This window comes from Schistocerca serialis, chromosome 3 (genome assembly GCF_023864345.2).
Source record: "Schistocerca serialis cubense isolate TAMUIC-IGC-003099 chromosome 3, iqSchSeri2.2, whole genome shotgun sequence".
In the NCBI taxonomy this organism is placed as follows: Eukaryota; Metazoa; Arthropoda; class Insecta; order Orthoptera; family Acrididae; genus Schistocerca; species Schistocerca serialis.
Genome location: NC_064640.1, coordinates 975,139,402 through 975,159,426, shown reverse-complemented (window position 1 = coordinate 975,159,426; position 20,025 = coordinate 975,139,402). Strand labels below are relative to the sequence as shown.

General features: G+C 39.8%; 1 protein-coding gene across 4 annotated transcripts in view; it reads left to right on the top strand.

The window, feature by feature from the left end:
• Positions 1-20,025, top strand: part of LOC126471409 (protein transport protein Sec16A) — a 241,503-nt gene that overhangs the window by 141,055 nt on the left and 80,423 nt on the right. For all 4 annotated transcript variants that reach the window (XM_050099541.1, XM_050099542.1, XM_050099540.1 and 1 more), the window contains 4 exons: positions 12,277-12,374; positions 16,017-16,158; positions 16,253-16,391; positions 18,350-18,563. In XM_050099541.1, coding sequence (XP_049955498.1) covers positions 12,277-12,374; positions 16,017-16,158; positions 16,253-16,391; positions 18,350-18,563 — 593 coding nt within the window. The remainder of the gene's footprint in view (positions 1-12,276; positions 12,375-16,016; positions 16,159-16,252; positions 16,392-18,349; positions 18,564-20,025) is intronic.

Sequence of the window (20,025 nt, the reverse complement as noted above, 5' to 3'; positions counted from 1 at the left end):
AGAGCTTGCTTATTGGCGAAAGTATTATCTTATTGACCTTCATGTAATCACTTAATTGTCATTTTAATGTTGTAACTTCTGTACGAGAGTACTAAAGAAAAATATAGTTGGCACCAGGCAAGTTCTGCTATACTGTGTGTTTATTTTATGTTACAAGAGCGCATCTTACATGAGAATTGTCGTCATTCCAGCTAAGTCTCCATTTATGAAAATATCTGTTACATGGGGTAGGATCAGGACATCAGGAGCAGTAGTCGAAAACTTCAAAGTTTATGGGACATAGATAGTCACTAAAATATTATGACAGCTACTAGAATGTAATCACAGAACAACAAACAATCAAATTTGAATCTAGAAAGAATCGAAGTGCCTTTGTGAGCTGAGGTATGCACTATTCCATACTTCACATTTCAGCACTCCACATAAAAAGCAAGTGTCTGTTGATCTTTGGTCAAACCATTTCCTGTTTTCCAACTTGGTTGCAATACCATATCAGTGAGCGGAAGCAGTAAATGCAAACATAAGCACCACTCATGGATTACATCTGAGGCCCATTCGACTAGCCGACTGCTGCCTAGAAGGGTCATTCCATGTCAGTTCAACCAGGGGCTCCAGCCCATAGTCTCAGATTTGACTGAAATTCAGTACGCTAATTCTACCATGTGTGGAAAACTTGTGTAAAAAAAGTATTAGTTTCCCCTGCCAATTAGTTCCAGAATTATGACTTGTGAAAGACGGTGGCGTGATCTTGAAATTGCAACCCACATCTGGCAATCTATCTTCAGACCCAACTTCAGGTCTTAATAACTTTTGAACTATTCCACACAGTCCAGTGAAATTTTTACAACCCAGTAACATCCACTTAGAGAACACACTTCATGAATCAAAACACCAACTACATATTTCTGAGGGGAAAATAAAAAAATTCCAAAATGTGATTTAAAAAATGTAATATGTTAAAAGGTACATATTGTAGGTGCCCTCTATGCCAAATATAATTCACTCAAAAAGGGTATAAATTTTTGTGGTAAGCTTAATGTGGCCTAAACACTCACAGAACTCATCAAGCCCATATCAGTCACAAAAACTGAGTTACATGCACACAAAAATACAAAAATTTGAAAAATTACCTGAAAAACATGGATTTTCGAAGTGTAGTAGCGCAAAAGGGTCAAGTGGTATCCAAGCCAAATTTCACACACTGTGGACCATAATGATATGTATCTCAAAATTTCAGCATGTTATTGCAAGACATTTGTGTACAATGGAAGTTGACAGATGTATTTGGTGATGTGGCCATTGTTCCACAACACAATTTTGTAAAAACACATCTTAAACTGTTCTGCCTCTTCTTATCTTTTCCCACAACTGTTTAATCACTAAGCAACAACATATAGACAGATTAACCACAACCTATAATTAATGTTTACTGCTCCTTAACTGCTAAAAATCAGTTGATTGTACTTCGAACAGAAGTTCTCCCACACTTTAGCTACTGTACTCTGTGCATTGAGTGGCAAATTGTACTGTCTTCCTGACACTGTGGTAGGAACTGGAACTGTCATAAGAATATCTTCAAAAGGAATCTAACACCTGTCTGCCAAACGTGGCCAATGAAATGATCTTGCTGGTCCTGCTGGTGCCATGAAGTTCACAAATACATCACCTTCTGCTTCACAGCACTCTGCAACACATCCTAAGTACCATTTGTCATCACAAACAGCAATAACATAGCAATATGGTTGTATGTTGCTGCTTTTGCTTCTGAATCCTGAGTCAGACACACTGTGAAGACACATGTTGTGCATGAACCTATAGTTATAACCGGACAGTCTGCTCATCTGCACATTGTCAGAGTCCACTGGAGAGAAGTGATAATGGCTCCTTGTGCCTGCAACAGTCTTAACGTGTTTTAGTCTGCTTTATAGCATCTCTTAGACTGATTTCACCTCATCTTTTGAAACCTAGAATGATTGTATGCCAGACATATTTTTCTGTACCCAGGTAAATAATTGAAGAGGTGTTAGAATGTGACCTTCCGTACGGTGCTGCAGACTAGCTCATGATGCCATGCGCATAATGGTAGCACCAATACCATCACATACATTTTTACCATGACTTGTTGCAAAAAAATTCCATTCTGCGTGAATCTGAAAATCATGGTAATGCGTGCATAAATTTTTGAGATTTTTGCAGTTTTTGTACTGACTAGCTGCCCCATCACTGAAGTATTTCGCAAAATGTATGTGAGGCAGCTTGTTTTTCACATATGCCATGACAGTGCAAATGTGGGCATGAACTGCAATGGCATCATGAATTAACCAGTCACTAAAAACGCACAGGTTCATGACAGACACATCACATGAGTCACCTCTATAGTAAATCGCAAATGGCTGGAGAGTTGCTTGACTGTTGTCCCAATGATATCCTTGGATGGCATCTTGAACTATAAATGCATAATTTTCAGAAAAGTCTAGTATAACTATAATTTCATCTTGTTTCAAATTATCCTTACAAAACTGGAAATAAGCCGATTGTGCTGTTGCTGTGAAGCTGTGTGTGGTCAGTTTGTCCATTTTTTGACAACACATTTCAAGAAAATCTTCCACTGTACTTTGCTTTGTTTCAAGACTTGTGTGATCCATGTGTGTCCATTGTTTATAAGGAACAAGTTCATCGTCAGCCATAAGGAGTTCACCATACAGTTTGTTATTCACGTGTTCTGCAAGATTTGCCTTACCAGGACGCTTTTCGCACCTGTGTATCATGCACTGGTAGGAACTGATGTCACACACTAGCAGCTTCGTTGCACCTCTGTAATCCAGATCGCACGACCACTGCGGGCGCAGGTTCGAATCCTGCCTCGGGCATGGATGTGCGTGGTGTCCTTAGGTTAGTTAGGTTTAAGTAGTTCTAAGTTCTAGGGGACTCATGACCTCAGATGTTAAGTCTCATAGTGCTCAGAGCCATTTGAACCATTTTTTGTAATCCAGACCAGAATCCTTTATAGCAGCAAACATCAGCTTAGCATTTTGATGGGTCTCACATACACAAACATTGTGTGTGCCCCTTGCACTTACAGGCACAACCCATTTTGGCCGAAGATTGAAAAAAGATGATAAACCTACTTTGGTATTGGGATACTTTTCCTTGAATTCTACATATAGTTCTGATATGTTGCATAGCAACAGTCTTTTTTTGCATTTGTACACGTACATTTCCCATTTTCACTGTTACATAGTCTTTTTTTTTTTCCAGGCATTATGCGGCTGTAGTCATTATTTTCATAAAACTCCGACACTAGCACCTTTATTTCTGAACTCAGTTGCTTACCCTGAGCCTGCTGCCGTTGTGGAAGCACTCCTTTGGTTGCTTGCTTTACCATATATCTAGAAACAGTGAATTCCTTTGCAGTGTAGTCAGTAGATCACATGGAAGGTGCAAGGGTAAGAATAGCTACTTTTTTCTGGTGTGTGGATACGGCACATTTTTCTTTCAAATCGTGCACAGTTTTGTCCAAATCGGAGCACTTGTGGCATGTTTCTGTTCCTTTGGAGCAGATAGTTCTTCCTCTTCCACCATTCGTGTTTTAATTCCATTTGAGCTTCTTGTAGTTTTCTTCTACCATAGCTGGGCCTGTCTCTTTTCCCATCTTTGTGTGTCTTCATGGGAGACAAACCAAGAGCAGTCACTAAAGTATTTAATTGCTCATCTGCTGCTGTTGTAGGTGGCTGATACTCTTCATCACTGTCATGTAAATTATCAGAATATTCTTCATGTTTTAGCAATGTAACACACCTGTAACATAATTTTTGTCCTGGTTTCATGTTAAGTCCCATGCACTGATTCACTTTCAATACTGATTTTATATCAATTTCTCTGAGGATACACTTCACAGTCTTCTTATGAATGCAAAATGGATCAAAACAACTTCTTTGTAGGAAAGAATAATTATCCAGAAACACTTTCATATGATGATAACAAACACTAAAGTTTCCTGGAACTGTACTTCTTGTGCCCACAGGGTGTATCCCGGATCTCCATAGCAACAAATCTTGGTCCGATTCATCCACATCATACAGTACAAAGTGAATGCCACATTTTGTCACATATGTTGTTTTATGGCATTCAGATGCTTGTGCTCTACCAATACTGAAACTTGTTTGAACAAAAGCACCACTAGTACACTCTTCTGCCTCCATACTGACTTTCCACAACAGTACTGACCAGTCCCTGAAAACTACCATTGTTTAACTTTCTGTTGCCTTATGGTTCCCAACAATTGCTGCAGCTTCATCTGAAACAAGCTGTCTGCATCAGCACTATTACTTGCTAAATCGTGTTAAAAGAAACTTAACCAAATACATCTCTGTCAACTTTTATTGTACACAAATTCCTTGCAATAACAAGTTGAAATTTTGCCACATATTATATTATGGTGTACTTATGCAGTGTTTGAAATTTGGCTTTGATATGTTTTGTCCCTTTTGTGCTACCACACTTTGAAAAATTACCTGAAAAACACGGATTTTCTAATTTTTGTATTTTTGTGTGCATATAACTCTTGTTTGTGTGACTGATATTGGCAAGATGAGTTCTGTGTGTGTTTAGGCCACATTAAGCTTACCACAAACAATTAATACCCTTTTTGAGTGAATTATATTTGGCATAGAGGGCACCTACAATATGTACCTTTTAACATATTACATTTTTTTTAATCACATTTTGGAATTTATTAGTTTCCCTCAGAAATATGTTATTGGTGTTTTGATTCATAGAGTTGTTCTCTAAGTGGATGTTACTGGGTTGTAAAAATTTCACTGGACTGTGTGGAATAGTTCCAGAGTTGTTAAGACCTGAAGTTGGGTCTGAAGATAGATTGCCAGATGTGGGTTGCAATTTCCGGGTCATGCCACCTTCTTTCACAAGACATAATTCTGGAACTTAAAATTTTGTACATGAGTGTTCCACACTTGGTAACATTGGTGTGCTAAATTTAAGCCAAATCTGAGACTATCAGCTGGAACATTTTCTCAAATTGGTTGAATTGACATGGAAAGACCCAGAAGGCAGTATGAGGAACAGTGTATGATTGTGGGGCATGTGATCAGCTTGTCACTGATCCCTCCAGCCTTTATTGCCAGTAGATGAATCCTGTTATGTAGCTGCTTCTTTATTCAAGCAGTTCCTCATTTGGTCTCACAAGGCCAAGCGGACACCATTCTAGATCTTCCTATATAAGAAAAATTGTGGTTTTGGCTATAATGATGCAAATAGCATAGCAATTTAAATTCTTGGAGCATTTATTGTGTTGCAGTGTATGATTTACTATCTGCTGATGCCAGTAAAAAAGTGAAATTTACTGACTTTAACTTGCTTTGTACTGCTCAATACAGCCCAAAGGAATCATCGTTATAGTGTCATGATACGTGATAATCGTCGTCCGTAATTTCCTGCAGTTACTTTTTCACTGGTCGAAGGATGATATTGGTCTCAGTGCAGAACATCTTTAATGACTCAAAGAAGTTCCCCCAGTCTTCTCACAGAGTTAAACACTCAAGAAAGACTGTGCTGCAAAATAGTTGCAATCTTCTTCTTATGCTCTCTGAAACTGCTCAGTTCTGATTAAGGATTGCAACTAAACTTATAGGAAAACATCAGCCTTGTGGCTGCAGTGCATGTATGGACATTCAAACAAACAAGGTGTGGAATTTGCACACAGAACCTCATAGTGGAAAATGTGGCTGGTTCCCTTTGTATCTTCCAGCAACAATAACTATAACACAATAGAGAAAAAGTTCATTTGATGTGTTGAGGATTTACAACAAAACTTCAAAAACATAATGTGCCATTGTGCCTCATCGTATGTGTGGGGGCCTACTCATCTAGTATAGGGTGCCTAAAGGATGCTGCATTCTTAGAATGGTATACAGCAATACAAGCACAATCACATTAATAGTTTTTATTACAAATAAGAAGAATGACAGTACTTAACATGTATTTACAACAAGTGTCACAAGCAGTGGACGATATGGAAACAGTGATGTTCTTTGCTAAGGACAATATTCAACAAGCAATGGATATCAGTCACTAACCGTTCTGCCAGTGCTGGTCTAAAACTGTGCGAATACTGTCCAAATACTGAGTGAATACCAACCAACCGAGACTGACAAGAGCGGTGCTTACATTCTCCTCTTTTAGAGGCCACTCCTGTCATGGTGTGGCCCTAATCAGCGCACCATTGGCCGATGTCGTTTCACCGCCTCCTCTTCTCTTGCGTTCTTCATCTTCGTTCCAGTGATTATGGCTATGCCAGAACATTCCTCCCCCCCCCCCCCCCCAAGTGATGTGATGGACCGTTGTTGTGTAGGGAGTGCGACCTTGACGGGGGAGGCAGGAATGTGAGCGCATCACCGAGCCGGAAGCTGTGGCTGCAGGGGACGTCAAGCTACTGGCTGTACCCCACCGTCCAGCTTGCGCTTTGGCGGGAACATCTGATGGCAAACAACCAGAAGGGTATGTGTCCACCTCCTGCTGCCATGAACCAGATGGAGAAGGTGGCGATGGCTGCAGTGTGGGTGGGTCCAGCCCCGTCAGTAGGACAAGAGGAGGCGGAGGAGGTGAAGGCTCCTTCTCAGTGGGGTTGTCCCGTGGTGTCATGATGATACCCTCTGGCAGCTGCTGTGGCCGCGCTGTCCTCTAGATCATTGAATTTGGGGAAAGAGAGACTGAAAGATCATCGTGTAAATGACAGAGGCAAAGTTGATTTTGATGTTGGCACTGCAAGTCATCTGGACCTGAAAGAAGATACATGCAAGCGCAAAGTCGATGGACTATCTTGCCTTGCGCTCATGTCTGCTGTTGCAAAAAGCCCTGTAAAAAAAAAAACATCATGTGGCACGAAGCAATACTTGGGGCCTGCCTTTGGCGACGGATCCTGAGGAGGGTGGAGCAGTGTCTGTTGGCAGCAGCCGTGAAGGAATGCAGCTGGTGATGGTCCTCCTCATGGGTGCGAATGATATGAGGCGAGAAACAGTTACAAACTTTGATCGTTGGTGTTTGTGGAGTGAAGTTTGGCCGTCTGCTGCTTGAAGGTTCTGACAAAACATTCCACTTCGACGTTTGACTGTGGATAGAGCAGTGCATTAGTGAAATGCTGTATGCCATTGCGTTCACAGAATGTTTCAAATTCATTTGATATGAACTGAGGTCCTTTGTCTGACACTATTACCTCAGGTAAACCGTAGAGGCAAAAAATCGATGACAACACCTGAATTGTCCTCCATGACATTGTCAAGTTCATTAGCACAGCAAAAGGAAACTTGCTATATGAGTCAACCACAATCAACCAGCGAGTGTTCCAAAAAGGTCCGGCAAAGTCTATGTGCACACGTTGCCATAGCGAGTGTGACTTAGGCCAAGAAGAAAATTTTTGTGGTGGAGCGAACTGATTTTCCGCACATGCGTGACACTGTGACATCAACTGTTCTATTTGGGTGTGTATACCCTGCCAAGTACAGTGTCGATGCGCTAACTGTTTCATATGAACACTCCCCCCGTGTCCTTGGTGAAGTAACTGCAACACTTATTTTTGCAAAGCTTTAGAGATCAACACACGTGACTGTCCTGTCATTCTGAACAAGATTCACACCTATCTGCACAGCGAGGCTATGCCGACGTGCAAAGTATTGGTGCACTACAGAGTTCTTTATGCTATTCAAGGAACGAGGCCAAGATTTGTGAATGTACTTGAGCAAAATGTTCAAATCTGAATCAGATTCCGTGGCCTGTGCAGTCTTATAGTTCAGTGGGAAAGACTGAAGCAATTCAGAATCCTGTGCATTGATGTGACAACAAGATGCAGCAGAAGCATCAGAGTCTTTATTAGGGCCAATCGGCAGATGTGAAAGTGCGTCCGCATTACCATGGTGAGTTGTCGTATGATACACAATCTCGTACTGGTATTGATACAGCAACAAAGCCCGTCTTTGCAATTTTTGGGCAGTTCGTACAGGAACCGGTTCTATCAGATGAAACGACTGCAAGAGCTTGTGATCTGTTACTAAGTAGAATATTCTGCCTTTCAAATAATGGTGAAATTTGGTGACACCATACACAATAGCCAATGCCCCCTTCTCAATTTGTAAATAGTTACGCTGAGCTTTGGACAACACCTTTGATGCGAAAGCAATAGGCCTGTCTTTATCACCAATTCTGTGCAAAAGCACTGCACGGATTCCGTAAGAGGAAGTGTCAACTTGCAATACAACTGGTTTGTCAGGATCAAAGTGAACTAAGCATCTATCACTGAGCAATGCATCTTTAAGTTTTTGAAAAGCTACTTGGCACTCATCTGTCCGAACAAAGGGAATATGCTTGTGATGCAATGGAGCCGCTATTTGTGTAATATTTGGTATGAATGTTACACATAGTTCATTTTCTCTAAGACTGACTGCAATTCTGTGACATTCCAAGGAACTGGAAAATCCTGCATGGCTAGCAAATGCAACTGAAGTGGATGTACACCTCGACTGTTCGTGACATGACCAAGATACTGCCACTCAGGTTTAAAAAAGTCACACTTGTCCAGTCTACACTTAAGTCCTGCATCAGACAACACACGAAACAAAGGACATACATTTGCAATATGTTCTTCAGGTGTAAGACCTACTACTACAATATCGTCCAAAGAGTTTGAACAATTTGGCACTTGTGCAGTCAGCTGTTCCAAATACCGTTGGAAAATGGTGAGTGCGGAAGCACTGCCAAAAGGCAAACACCAATATTTAAACAAACCCAAACGAGTATTGACCACACACACTTTTTGAGATTCTTCATCGAGCGGTATTGGAAGATACGTGTCACACAAATCAATTTTTTGAAAAGTAGCATCCAGTGCCTAATTTGTCCATAAGATCCTCTGGGCGTGGCAATGGATAAGTTTCAATCACAGTTTGTGGGTTGAAATGTCAAACACGGAAGTGAATACCACCTGAAGGTGTAGGAAGCAAAACCAGTGGACTTGCCCCTTGACTAACTGATGTGGGTGCAATAATTCTGCCATCTTGCAATTCTTTAAGTTCAGCAGTGACTTTGTCCCATAATACAATGGGAATAGTTCTAGCCTGGCAAAATTTTGGCTGAGCATCTTCTTTCAGAATAATATGTGCAACAAAATTATTAGCCATGCCTAAACTTCCAGAAAAAAGTTCTGGGAATTATTTTAGCACACTAGCTACACTGTCTTTTGCATCGAATGCAGACACTGACAACACATTGTCCTGAATGAAGACCAAATATGTTCACACACTAGCGTGATTGTAGCGCTGTAAAAGTCACTGTTCGCATATGCAAGTAATACATGCCAGGCAAAGTGCATGTTCCGAGAACGGGAATGTCACGTCCATTACAAGCTGTCAGTTGCGTGCTAATTTTAGACAGGCATGAGGAGCCTCACAGTTCGTATGTGTGACGATCTAGCAGTGTGACAGAGGTACCTGTGTCCAACTGAAATTTGACACATTTGCCACAAATAAGTAAATGAACAAAAAGTTTGTTTGACTGGTGTATCACTGTAGAAACTGCACGCATGCTGTTTTTGCCAAAACCCATTGCAGACATTGAATATACTGCATTTATGACATGGTCCTTGTGACTAGATTTTTGCGAATGGGTCAAATTCTTATGTTTGTTCCGTTGCAAACATATGGATTGCACGTGTCCTTTCCTACCATAGGTGTAATACTGAGCTTGTCGGGAGGGACAGTCTTGGCATTTGTGCCGCGAATAACATTGAGGGCAAGACTTAATTCTATTTGCCTGTGTAGCCGCCTGTGTTGCGAACTGCTTATGCGGCGTGGAACATTGTTTACTCGGTGTGGAACGTTGTTTACTCGACATGGCAAGCGCACGCTGGCAGTGCGGAATGGGGTGAGTGCCAGAAAGGGACTCGACCTGGCAAATAGCTGGCTGCTCAAATGTATGAGCTGACAAGGCACCAGAATCTTACTGACCTAGTCTTTGCACAACCTGATGAAATGATAGATCGGACTGTTTCCAAATTTTTTTCTCTGAGTTTGACATCAGGTACATTGTACACGATTGCATCAAGCAACATAACATCTGAATATGAAGCACCACAGGCACATTTGAATTTGCATTTCCTTGTCATACCTTGCAAATCTGTTATCCATCCGTGATAAGTTTGTTATGACAGTTTTTTTCAAGTAAAGAATTGATACCTAGCTGCTACCACACTCACTTGTCGGTTAGTTAGGGACGCTACCACATCGTCATAAGCAAGTTCACTCGGAGTGGCGTTAGGGAACAGTTTTTGTAGGAGTCCAAACACTGCACTTCCTACTGTTGATAGTACACAGGGAAGTTTTACAGTACCTGGTACATTGTGGGTGATGACGTGGGCTTCAAATTGTGACAACCACTCGAGCCATTCTTCTTCTCGTTCACTAAACCGAGCGGCTGAGGATGGCAAGAGCGGCGCTTATATTCTCCTGTGCAGCTGCAGCACCTGAGCAGGGGGTGGGACAGGTGGGGTGGGCATGTTGGAAGATTCAAATGAAAAAAAAAAAAAAGTAAAGGCAAGCAAGTAAAATTAAGACACAAGCAAAGACAATTTCTGCAACTCCCATCTGAAAACACGAATTAGAAAAAATGACAAACTCTAAAAGCAGTGAGCGCCCCTGCAAAGAGAGAATTAAGGTGCCACCACAAAAAACAGAAACGACAATTCCGTGGCCACCAGGCACTAGGTTCAGCAGATACTCTTTGCAAAATGTGAGGTACTGCCTACTCGTCTCATATAGGGTGCCTAAAGAATGCTGCATTCTCGGAGTGCTATACAATAATTAAAGCAAAATCACATTAATAGTTTTTATTACAAATAAGAAGAATGACAATACTTAACTTGTATTTGTATTTACATCCAAGTTTCACAGGCAGTGGGCGACACGGAAACAGTAATGTTCATTGCTATAGACAATGTTCAAACAAGCAATGGATATCTATCACTAATAACTGTTCTGCGAGTGCTGGTATACAACTGTGCGGATACTGTCCGAATACCGAGCGGCTGAGGGTGGCAAGAGCGGCGCTTATATTCTCCTCTTGTAGAGGCCGCTCCTATCATGATGCGGTCTTAATAAGTGCATCCTTGGCTGATGTTGTTTCACTGCCTTCTCTTCTCTTACATTCGTCATCTTTGTTCTGGTGCTTGTGGTTATGCCAGAACAGTATGTTTTCTTGTGTACTGTTAGAAAAATGCTATTAAAAGCCTTGGTGTGATCTGAGTACATTTATTCGTGTGTAACTAAACTGTTACAGTAGTGTGTCACATTTTTGGTTACGTTAATTTAATGTCACTGTAGATATACTTGTTAGTTATATAGATTTTATATTGTTATAAATGGATATGCTGAGAAACTATAACAACAAAATTGATTTTGATATGTTTCTCTTCTCCTTTCTTTTATACTGTGGAAATGTTCTGTGTGTTTGCTACTGGTGATCCAGAAAGTAATTTTGATTTGCTTCAACAATATTCATGTTACTGTGGATCAAGCTCTGCATTCTGTGATTTTGCTAGACTGTAATAATCAAATGAAATAATTTAGCTCATTCAGAATAACCAGATAGCATCATGAGAGGAAAGTGCATTATATTGAGTTCCTTTGTGCTAAACTTTAACAGGAATATTTGATTTATAGACTCTGTGGTGGTGACGGTAAAGCCTCTTTATTTTTCACAGCTGGTTAGACATTTATTTTCTGTTTTCTGTCAACAGTTTCAAATTAGATTTTGTGCTGTTAATGTTACTGGTAATGTCAGGTTTGTTTAAATTTAAAAAGTTACCTTTCAGTGTAGTTTTTACCATTACTCTTCAAGCAGATTTTAAAAAGTTCAAGAAATACACTTTTGCAATACCAGTGCAAACTGTTTGTACATACAACTGTGAAATAAGTGGACTATTAAATTCATAAAATTATTTAATATCTCAAAATTATTATCAAGGACAAGAATGTCATAGGAATAGTAACATAGAAAGCATTACACACTTGACTATTTAAAAATAAGATTTGTACTCCTCCATTACTAGAGTACACTCCATTCACAAAGGTATTCAGTTTGATTTCATATTGCAATATAAGCAGAGTTGCAGTTTTCAGATTCCTAGTCCAAACCTTTGCCACTGACTTTTGATAGTGTGAAAATTAAATTGATAACTAATTTTATTTTTTATTTTATTTTTTTATCTTGCAGGCCACGTGAGCAATCTGAACCTTCAGTACTGGAAGAAACAGCAAGTACCACTCCCCAGCGTCTAACACCTGTGAAATTTATGGCCGCTCATGTAAAAGGTAGAGAAGAAAGAAATTTAAAGTTGTAAAATGTGTATTTATTTTTAATTTTGTAGATAATGGAAGTATTTGTTCGAAGAAAGTGTCGCTTTTTTAAGCCTCCATACATGCATTTGGTGCCATTGGGTTCCAAATTTACATGTATCCATTGAAAAATAGATATTGTATTGCTTCCCTAAATAGAAATAGAAAATTCAAATGTCAGGATGGCTTCTTTGAAAAGGCAATGTCCAATTTCGTACCTCCATCTCCTCCTCTCCTCCATCTCCTCCTTCTCCTCCTTCCACCTCCAGTATCCTCCTCCTCCTCCTCCACCTCCCTCCCCTCCCTCCCTCCCTCCCTCCCTCCCTCCCTCCCTCCCTCCCTCCCTCCCTCACCCTGCCCACAAAGGAGGTCAAACTTGAGCATAAGTTCCATCTGTAAAAAATCTTTTTGCCATTGGGACAGTAAACCCTAATGTTCCTTTTTTACAATTTAAATTTCATTTTTCAAATGCTTGAAGTCTGAGGGTATTTCGCCTGTTTCATACATCTTGCTCACCAGATGGTAGAGTTTTGTCAGGACTGGCTCTCCCACGGCCGTCAGTAGTTCCAATGGAATATTGTCTACTCCGGGGGCCTTGTTTCGACTCAGGTCTTTCATTGCTCTGTCAAACTCTTCACGCAGTATCATATCTCCCATTTCATCTTCATCTACATCCTCTTCCATTTCCATAATATTGTCCTCAAGTACATCGCCCTTGTATAGACCCTCTATATACTCCTTCCACCTTTCTGCTTTCCCTTCTTTGCTCAGAACTGGGTTTCCATCTGAGCTCTTGCTACATGCTACATGCTACATGCCAACTAGCTCTGCAGATGACGAAGAAATTGAAGAAATGTATGATGAAATAAAAGAAATTATTCAGATTGTGAAGGGAGACGAAAATTTAATAGTCATGGGTGACTGGAATTCGAGTGTAGGAAAAGGGAGAGAAGGAAACATAGTAGGTGAATATGGATTGGGGGACAGAAATGAAAGAGGAAGCCGCCTGGTAGAATTTTGCACAGAGCACAACATAATCATAGCTAACACTTGGTTTAAGAATCATGAAAGAAGGTTGTATACATGGAAGAACCCTGGAGATACTAAAAGATATCAGATAGATTATATAATGGTAAGACAGAGATTTAGGAACCAGGTTTTAAATTGTAAGACATTTCCAGGGGCAGATGTGGACTCTGACCACAATCTATTGGTTATGACCTGTAGATTAAAACTGAAGAAACTGCAAAAAGGTGGGAATTTAAGGAGATGGGACCTGGATAAACTAAAAGAACCAGAGGTTGTACAGAGATTCAGGGAGAGAATAAGGGAGCAATTGACAGGAATGGGGGAATTAAATACAGTAGAAGAAGAATGGGTAGCTTTGAGGGATGAAGTAGTGACAGCAGCAGAGGATCAAGTAGGTAAAAAGACGAGGGCTAGTAGAAATCCTTGGGTAACAGAAGAAATATTGAATTTAATTGATGAAAGGAGAAAATATAAAAATGCAGTAAGTGAAACAGGCAAAAAGGAATACAAACGTCTCAAAAATGAGATCGACAGGAAGTGCAAAATGGCTAAGCAGGGATGGCTAGAGGACAAATGTAAGGATGTAGAGGCCTATATCACTAGGGGTAAGATAGATACCGCCTACAGGAAAATTAAAGAGGCCTTTGGAGATAAGAGAACGACTTGTATGAATATCAAGAGCTCAGATGGAAACCCAGTTCTGAGCAAAGAAGGGAAAGCAGAAAGGTGGAAGGAGTATATAGAGGGTCTATACAAGGGCGATGTACTTGAGGACAATATTATGGAAATGGAAGAGGATGTAGATGAAGATGAAATGGGAGATATGATACTGCGTGAAGAGTTTGACAGAGCAATGAAAGACCTGAGTCGAAACAAGGCCCCCGGAGTAGACAATATTCCATTGGAACTACTGACGGCCGTGGGAGAGCCAGTCCTGACAAAACTCTACCATCTGGTGAGCAAGATGTATGAAACAGGCGAAATACCCTCAGACTTCAAGAAGAATATAATAATTCCAATCCCAAAGACAGCAGGTGTTGACAGATGTGAAAATTACCGAACTATCAGCTTAATAAGTCACAGCTGCAAAATACTAACACGAATTCTTTACAGACGAATGGAAAAACTAGTAGAAGCCAACCTCGGGGAAGATCAGTTTGGATTCCGTAGAAACACTGGAACACGTGAGGCTATACTGACCTTACGACTTATCTTAGAAGAAAGATTAAGGAAAGGCAAACCTACGTTTCTAGCATTTGTAGACTTAGAGAAGGCTTTTGACAATGTTGACTGGAATACTCTCTTTCAAATTCTAAAGGTGGCAGGGGTAAAATACAGGGAGCGAAAGGCTATTTACAATTTGTACAGAAACCAGATGGCAGTTATAAGAGTCGAGGGGCATGAAAGGGAAGCAGTGGTTGGGAAGGGAGTAAGACAGGGTTGTAGCCTCTCCCCGATGTTGTTCAATCTGTATATTGAGCAAGCAGTAAAGGAAACAAAAGAAAAATTCGGAGTAGGTATTAAAATTCATGGAGAAGAAATAAAAACTTTGAGGTTCGCTGATGATATTGTAATTCTGTCAGAGACAGCAAAGGACTTGGAAGAGCAGTTGAATGGAATGGACAGTGTCTTGAAAGGAGGATATAAGATGAACATCAACAAAAGCAAAACAAGGATAATGGAATGTAGTCTAATTAAGTCGGGTGATGCTGAGGGAATTAGATTAGGAAATGAGGCACTTAAAGGAGTAAAGGAGTTTTGCTATTTGGGGAGCAAAATAACTGATGATGGTCGAAGTAGAGAGGATATAAAATGTAGGCTGGCAATGGCAAGGAAAGCGTTTCTGAAGAAGAGAAATTTGTTAACATCCAGTATTGATTTAAGTGTCAGGAAGTCATTTCTGAAAGTATTCGTATGGAGTGTAGCCATGTATGGAAGTGAAACATGGACGATAAATAGTTTGGATAAGAAGAGAATAGAAGCTTTCGAAATGTGGTGCTACAGAAGAATGCTAAAGATTAGATGGGTAGATCACATAACTAATGAGGAAGTATTGAATAGGATTGGGGAGAAGAGAAGTTTGTGGCACAACTTGACCAGAAGAAGGGATCGGTTGGTAGGACATGTTCTGAGGCATCAAGGGATCACCAATTTAGTATTGGAGGGCAGCGTGGAGGGTAAAAATCGTAGAGGGAGACCAAGAGATGAATACACTAAGCAGATTCAGAAGGATGTAGGTTGCAGTAGTTACTGGGAGATGAAAAAGCTTGCACAGGATAGAGTAGCATGGAGAGCTGCATCAAACCAGTCTCAGGACTGAAGACCACAACAACAACAACATGTCATTTTGGAGACTGTATACTGATGTGTTGTGAAGGCATCATTATAATCACATTGTATGTGCTCACACAGTGGAATGCTTAAAAAATATTACTGTTTTGTATGTGCTCACACAACAAAATGCTTAAAATATCTTACTGTTTCAAGTTGTTCGCATTGCATCAGTACACTATACACACAACTCTCAATGTTCAGAAATTTTCATTTCCTTAGTACTCCATAAATATGTAGATCATCAATTCATTTCAGGAGTGTGGACCACAAGAGGTCGAATGTTGAAAATTCTGCCTCAGTGCCCCCTAGAAGGGCAGCCTGCTGTCATAGAGATATGTGATATTTCTCATATGATCCCTGACAGTGATTTAGAAGATTATCCTGGCCCACTTATTAGGTATATGAACATGTTATTTCTATTTTACGTTTGCAATTTTATTGGTTAAATATGTAGTGAATGCATGACCTACACAGATATTTATTGTTTTCAGGGATGTTACACATAAAAATTCATTAATTTCATTCTGCTCACGTAAGATCAAAAAGGCAGAACGTGATCCCAACTTGTACGATCGAGGCTCAGTTATATTACTTTGGCGACTTCTGATACTCTTGTTAAGGCAAAATGGGGTGAGTTTATAAGTCAGCAATGCTTGTATCAGTGTTTGTTTGCTTTCATGAATCAGTACCATTTAGATTTTATGAGATGAAGTGCTTGTATTTTAATCTTAAACTATATTGATGTTTACTGTAAATGGTGGCTAATTTATTCTGTATGTGCTGTCCACAAATGGTACAATGATACCGTCTTTTTAATATAAACCTTACATTAACAAAATAACTTAAGGTTTGGTGGTATTTTATTTTTAGAGACAATGAGAACTAACATACATAAACCTTATCTGGTGCAGTTCACTTTTCACTGTGATAATGTCTTGCAGAGATGTGCAGATGTCATTGATCTTAAAGGGCAGTTTCAAAATGGTGTTTTACAAAGTCATAAACATGATTAATAGAAAAATCAAGATTATGTTGCCTGCTAAAACTTAGGTAGCATATTCAGACAAAGCAGGATTTTTTTCCCCCAAAAATTGATAAGTGTGTGTTTTGTAGCCAATGTATTAACTGATGTATGAGAAATAAGTCTTTAAGGGGTGAAGAGGTTACTTCTACTTAGCTGTACTTGGCGATTCAAAAAGAAAGAACAGATTTCAATTTTTTATTACAAACTACAAAAGAGAAACACATTGCGCATGTCACTGGTTAGAGGAAGACTGTAAGTTTTGACACAGTGACTACACCCCAAAAGAAATAAGAGTGTATGTTGCAATTCTCATGTAGTCAGTCCATTGTTGAAGTGCAGCTTGCATTCTGCTGCTGATTCAGCAAGAATCCACGTCTGCACCAGCGGATTTATGACTTGCATACACAATTCGTGGAAGTTTGTTGCATATGCAAAGATAAGAGCACTCATTGGCCATGCACATCTGATGAAAATGTTGAGCATAACTGAGATGCAGTCACACACAACCTGTTCACAAGACAGGCAGGTAAGGAACTTCAACTTCCTCAAACAACAGTGTGGTATGTTCTGAAATGATGCCTGCATATGAAGCCTTACAAGTAGCAGATACTGCAGCAATTGTATCTCAGCAACTATAACACAAGTACAAATTTTGCATTTAAATTCTCCAGGATATGGCAGAGGACACTTTTTCCAAATTACTTGCCTTTTCAGATGTATCGACATTTCATAATGTAAGAATTTGGTGGCATAAAATTCTGAAGTTGTCAAACATGAGAGACTCACTTAAACTGGGTGTGTTTTGTGCTATTTGCGAACACAAAATTTAAAGACCTTTCTCTTATATGGAGAAAACTAAGATAGGAATCTCATAGCTGGACATGCTGCAAAATTTGTTGTTTCCTCAACTTCATGAAGATTCCAATGATTTCATTTTTATGCATGACACTGTCCCATCTCACTTTCATCTTGAGGTGCAGCATTACCTTAACAACACCATACCACAACATCGGGTTGGAAGAGATGGACAACAAGATCTTCTTCATTGCTTTTGGTCTCTGAGGTCACCAGACCTCATACCTTGTGAATTTTTTTTTTTTTTTTTTTTTTTTTTGGGGGGGGGGGGGGGGGTTTACGTAAGACAGAGTCTACGTTCAACCTATGGCAGCTACTCTTCAAGAGCTGAAAGACTGAATTGTTGAAGCTATCAGTTAAATAGACAGGGACCTGTGCAGTTGTGCATGGAATAAAATGGGCTACCATTTCAGTGTTTCTTGAGCGATCACGGTCCTCCTATTGAGTGTATGGTAAAGTGTCTGGGCAGACGTACAACTTTGAACCTTCCTCTATCCAGTGACATGCGCAATGTGTTTCTATCTTTCATAGTTTGTCAGTAATAAACAATTGAAATCTGTTCTTTCTTTTTGAATCACCCTGTATATTGGCTTCAACGACTAATGATTCAAATAAAGGCATTAAACAGATTACTTAGTGGTTTCTTAAATAAATGGGAGCATAACTTAAAACTCATAATGTATGTATAACAATTCACATGATGTTTCAGACAGTAGTTGGAGCGGATATAGCAGAGCTGCTTGTTTCGTGCTCTTCTTCTTCATCATCATCTTCAACAAGTTCACTTGCTGGGAATCCTGTTGTTCCTCAGCAGAATGTATGTGAGGTCCGTACAGATGAGCAAATTAATAAGAAATGTGAAGAAGATGTGACAAACCAATTTCGAGAATACTTGTTATATGGCAACACAAAGGAAGCACTGGGTAAATACGTCTTGGTATCTTATCAAGAATCAGTTTGTTTGCAGATCTCTGTGACATTTAGTATCAGATGATTATTAATCTTTGGTATCTCTAGTGAGCTTGATTGTTTCGTTAGGAGAGTACTTCCTGTTAAAAAATTCTGATAGTCTACCGTATTTACTCGAATTTAAGCCGCACTCGAATCTAAGCCGCACCTGAAAAATTAGACTCGAAATCGAGGAAAAAAAATTTTCCCGAATCTAAGCTGCACCTGAAATCTGAGACTCGAATTTCAAGGGGAGAGAAAAGTTTTAGGCCGCACTTCCAAATCGAAACAAAGTTGGTCCATTGTAATATGAGACACAATTTAGGTTGAATGAATGACGATACAGCTGTAGTAGTTTGGTTCGAGTCGTAAGCTTAGCAGTTAAGCTTTACCAGGTAGCCGTTGTTATGCGTCAGGCGCTCCGTCCGTATTTATACGGGTATCCTTCCTTTTTCACGTGCTTCGTCTGGTTTGAATTGATTGCTTATTTTTCTTTGATCTGGCAAGTGCAGTTTTCTTTGTTATAGGTGTTTCCGTCACTCAAAGCTGATAATGCATTACTGTACTGTGTCATGCATTGTTTGTCGCATTCTGAAAATGAGGGTTTACGGCCTGTCGCCGCTCGCGGCATGGCTTGCTTTTGTGCATGCTACCGCCGCTTACAATTTAAAAAAACAAAGAGAGGAATCGTCTCATTAGCGAAACAATGGCAAGAGATTGCTATTCGTTGCTACTTACACTGCTGCTTTCTTTGATAATGATCAACAAGAACCAAATAATAGATTGCGTATGATAGATGATGTTCTGAACGAGAATTTAGCGAAAATTTTTTCCGTTTGAAAATCTTTGCAGACGCCATTACATTATGCCCAGAAATTAGAGTCATCTTAGATTTAAAAATCTAGTTAATTGCCGTGCTTCATTTCTGACTGTATCACTATTAGGCATAAGAATAATACGAATATAAACATGACATGGTATGTATATTCTTCCGCGTCTGCTGTTGTCTCACTCTAGTTTCGTAGTTTATTAGGCGGACAGGATTTAAATGAGATAGCAGCAAACACGGAAGAATACATGGCAAAATGTTTATATTCGTATTATTCTTATGGTGAAGAGAATACTGTAAGTGATTCACAATTCATAGAAGTTCCTATTAGCAACGATTTCTTCTCAAAGTTAGGAAAAAATTCAGAAAGCAGAGTTGGCCATATTGACAAATATCCCAAACAGTCTTGCCAGTCGGATTTTTGTAGTACATTGAAATGCTGCTACGTTCGAAGAGGAACAATACGGATTTTGTATTTACTTCGTTGGATAATGTATGAAAATGCAGTGGTCGAAACTCGGGGCGGAGAAAAAAAAGCTCGTCTTCCACCTTTTTTTTTATTTATTTACTGACGCAGAGGTTTGGGTGCCAGTATTTGTCTTTGTGCC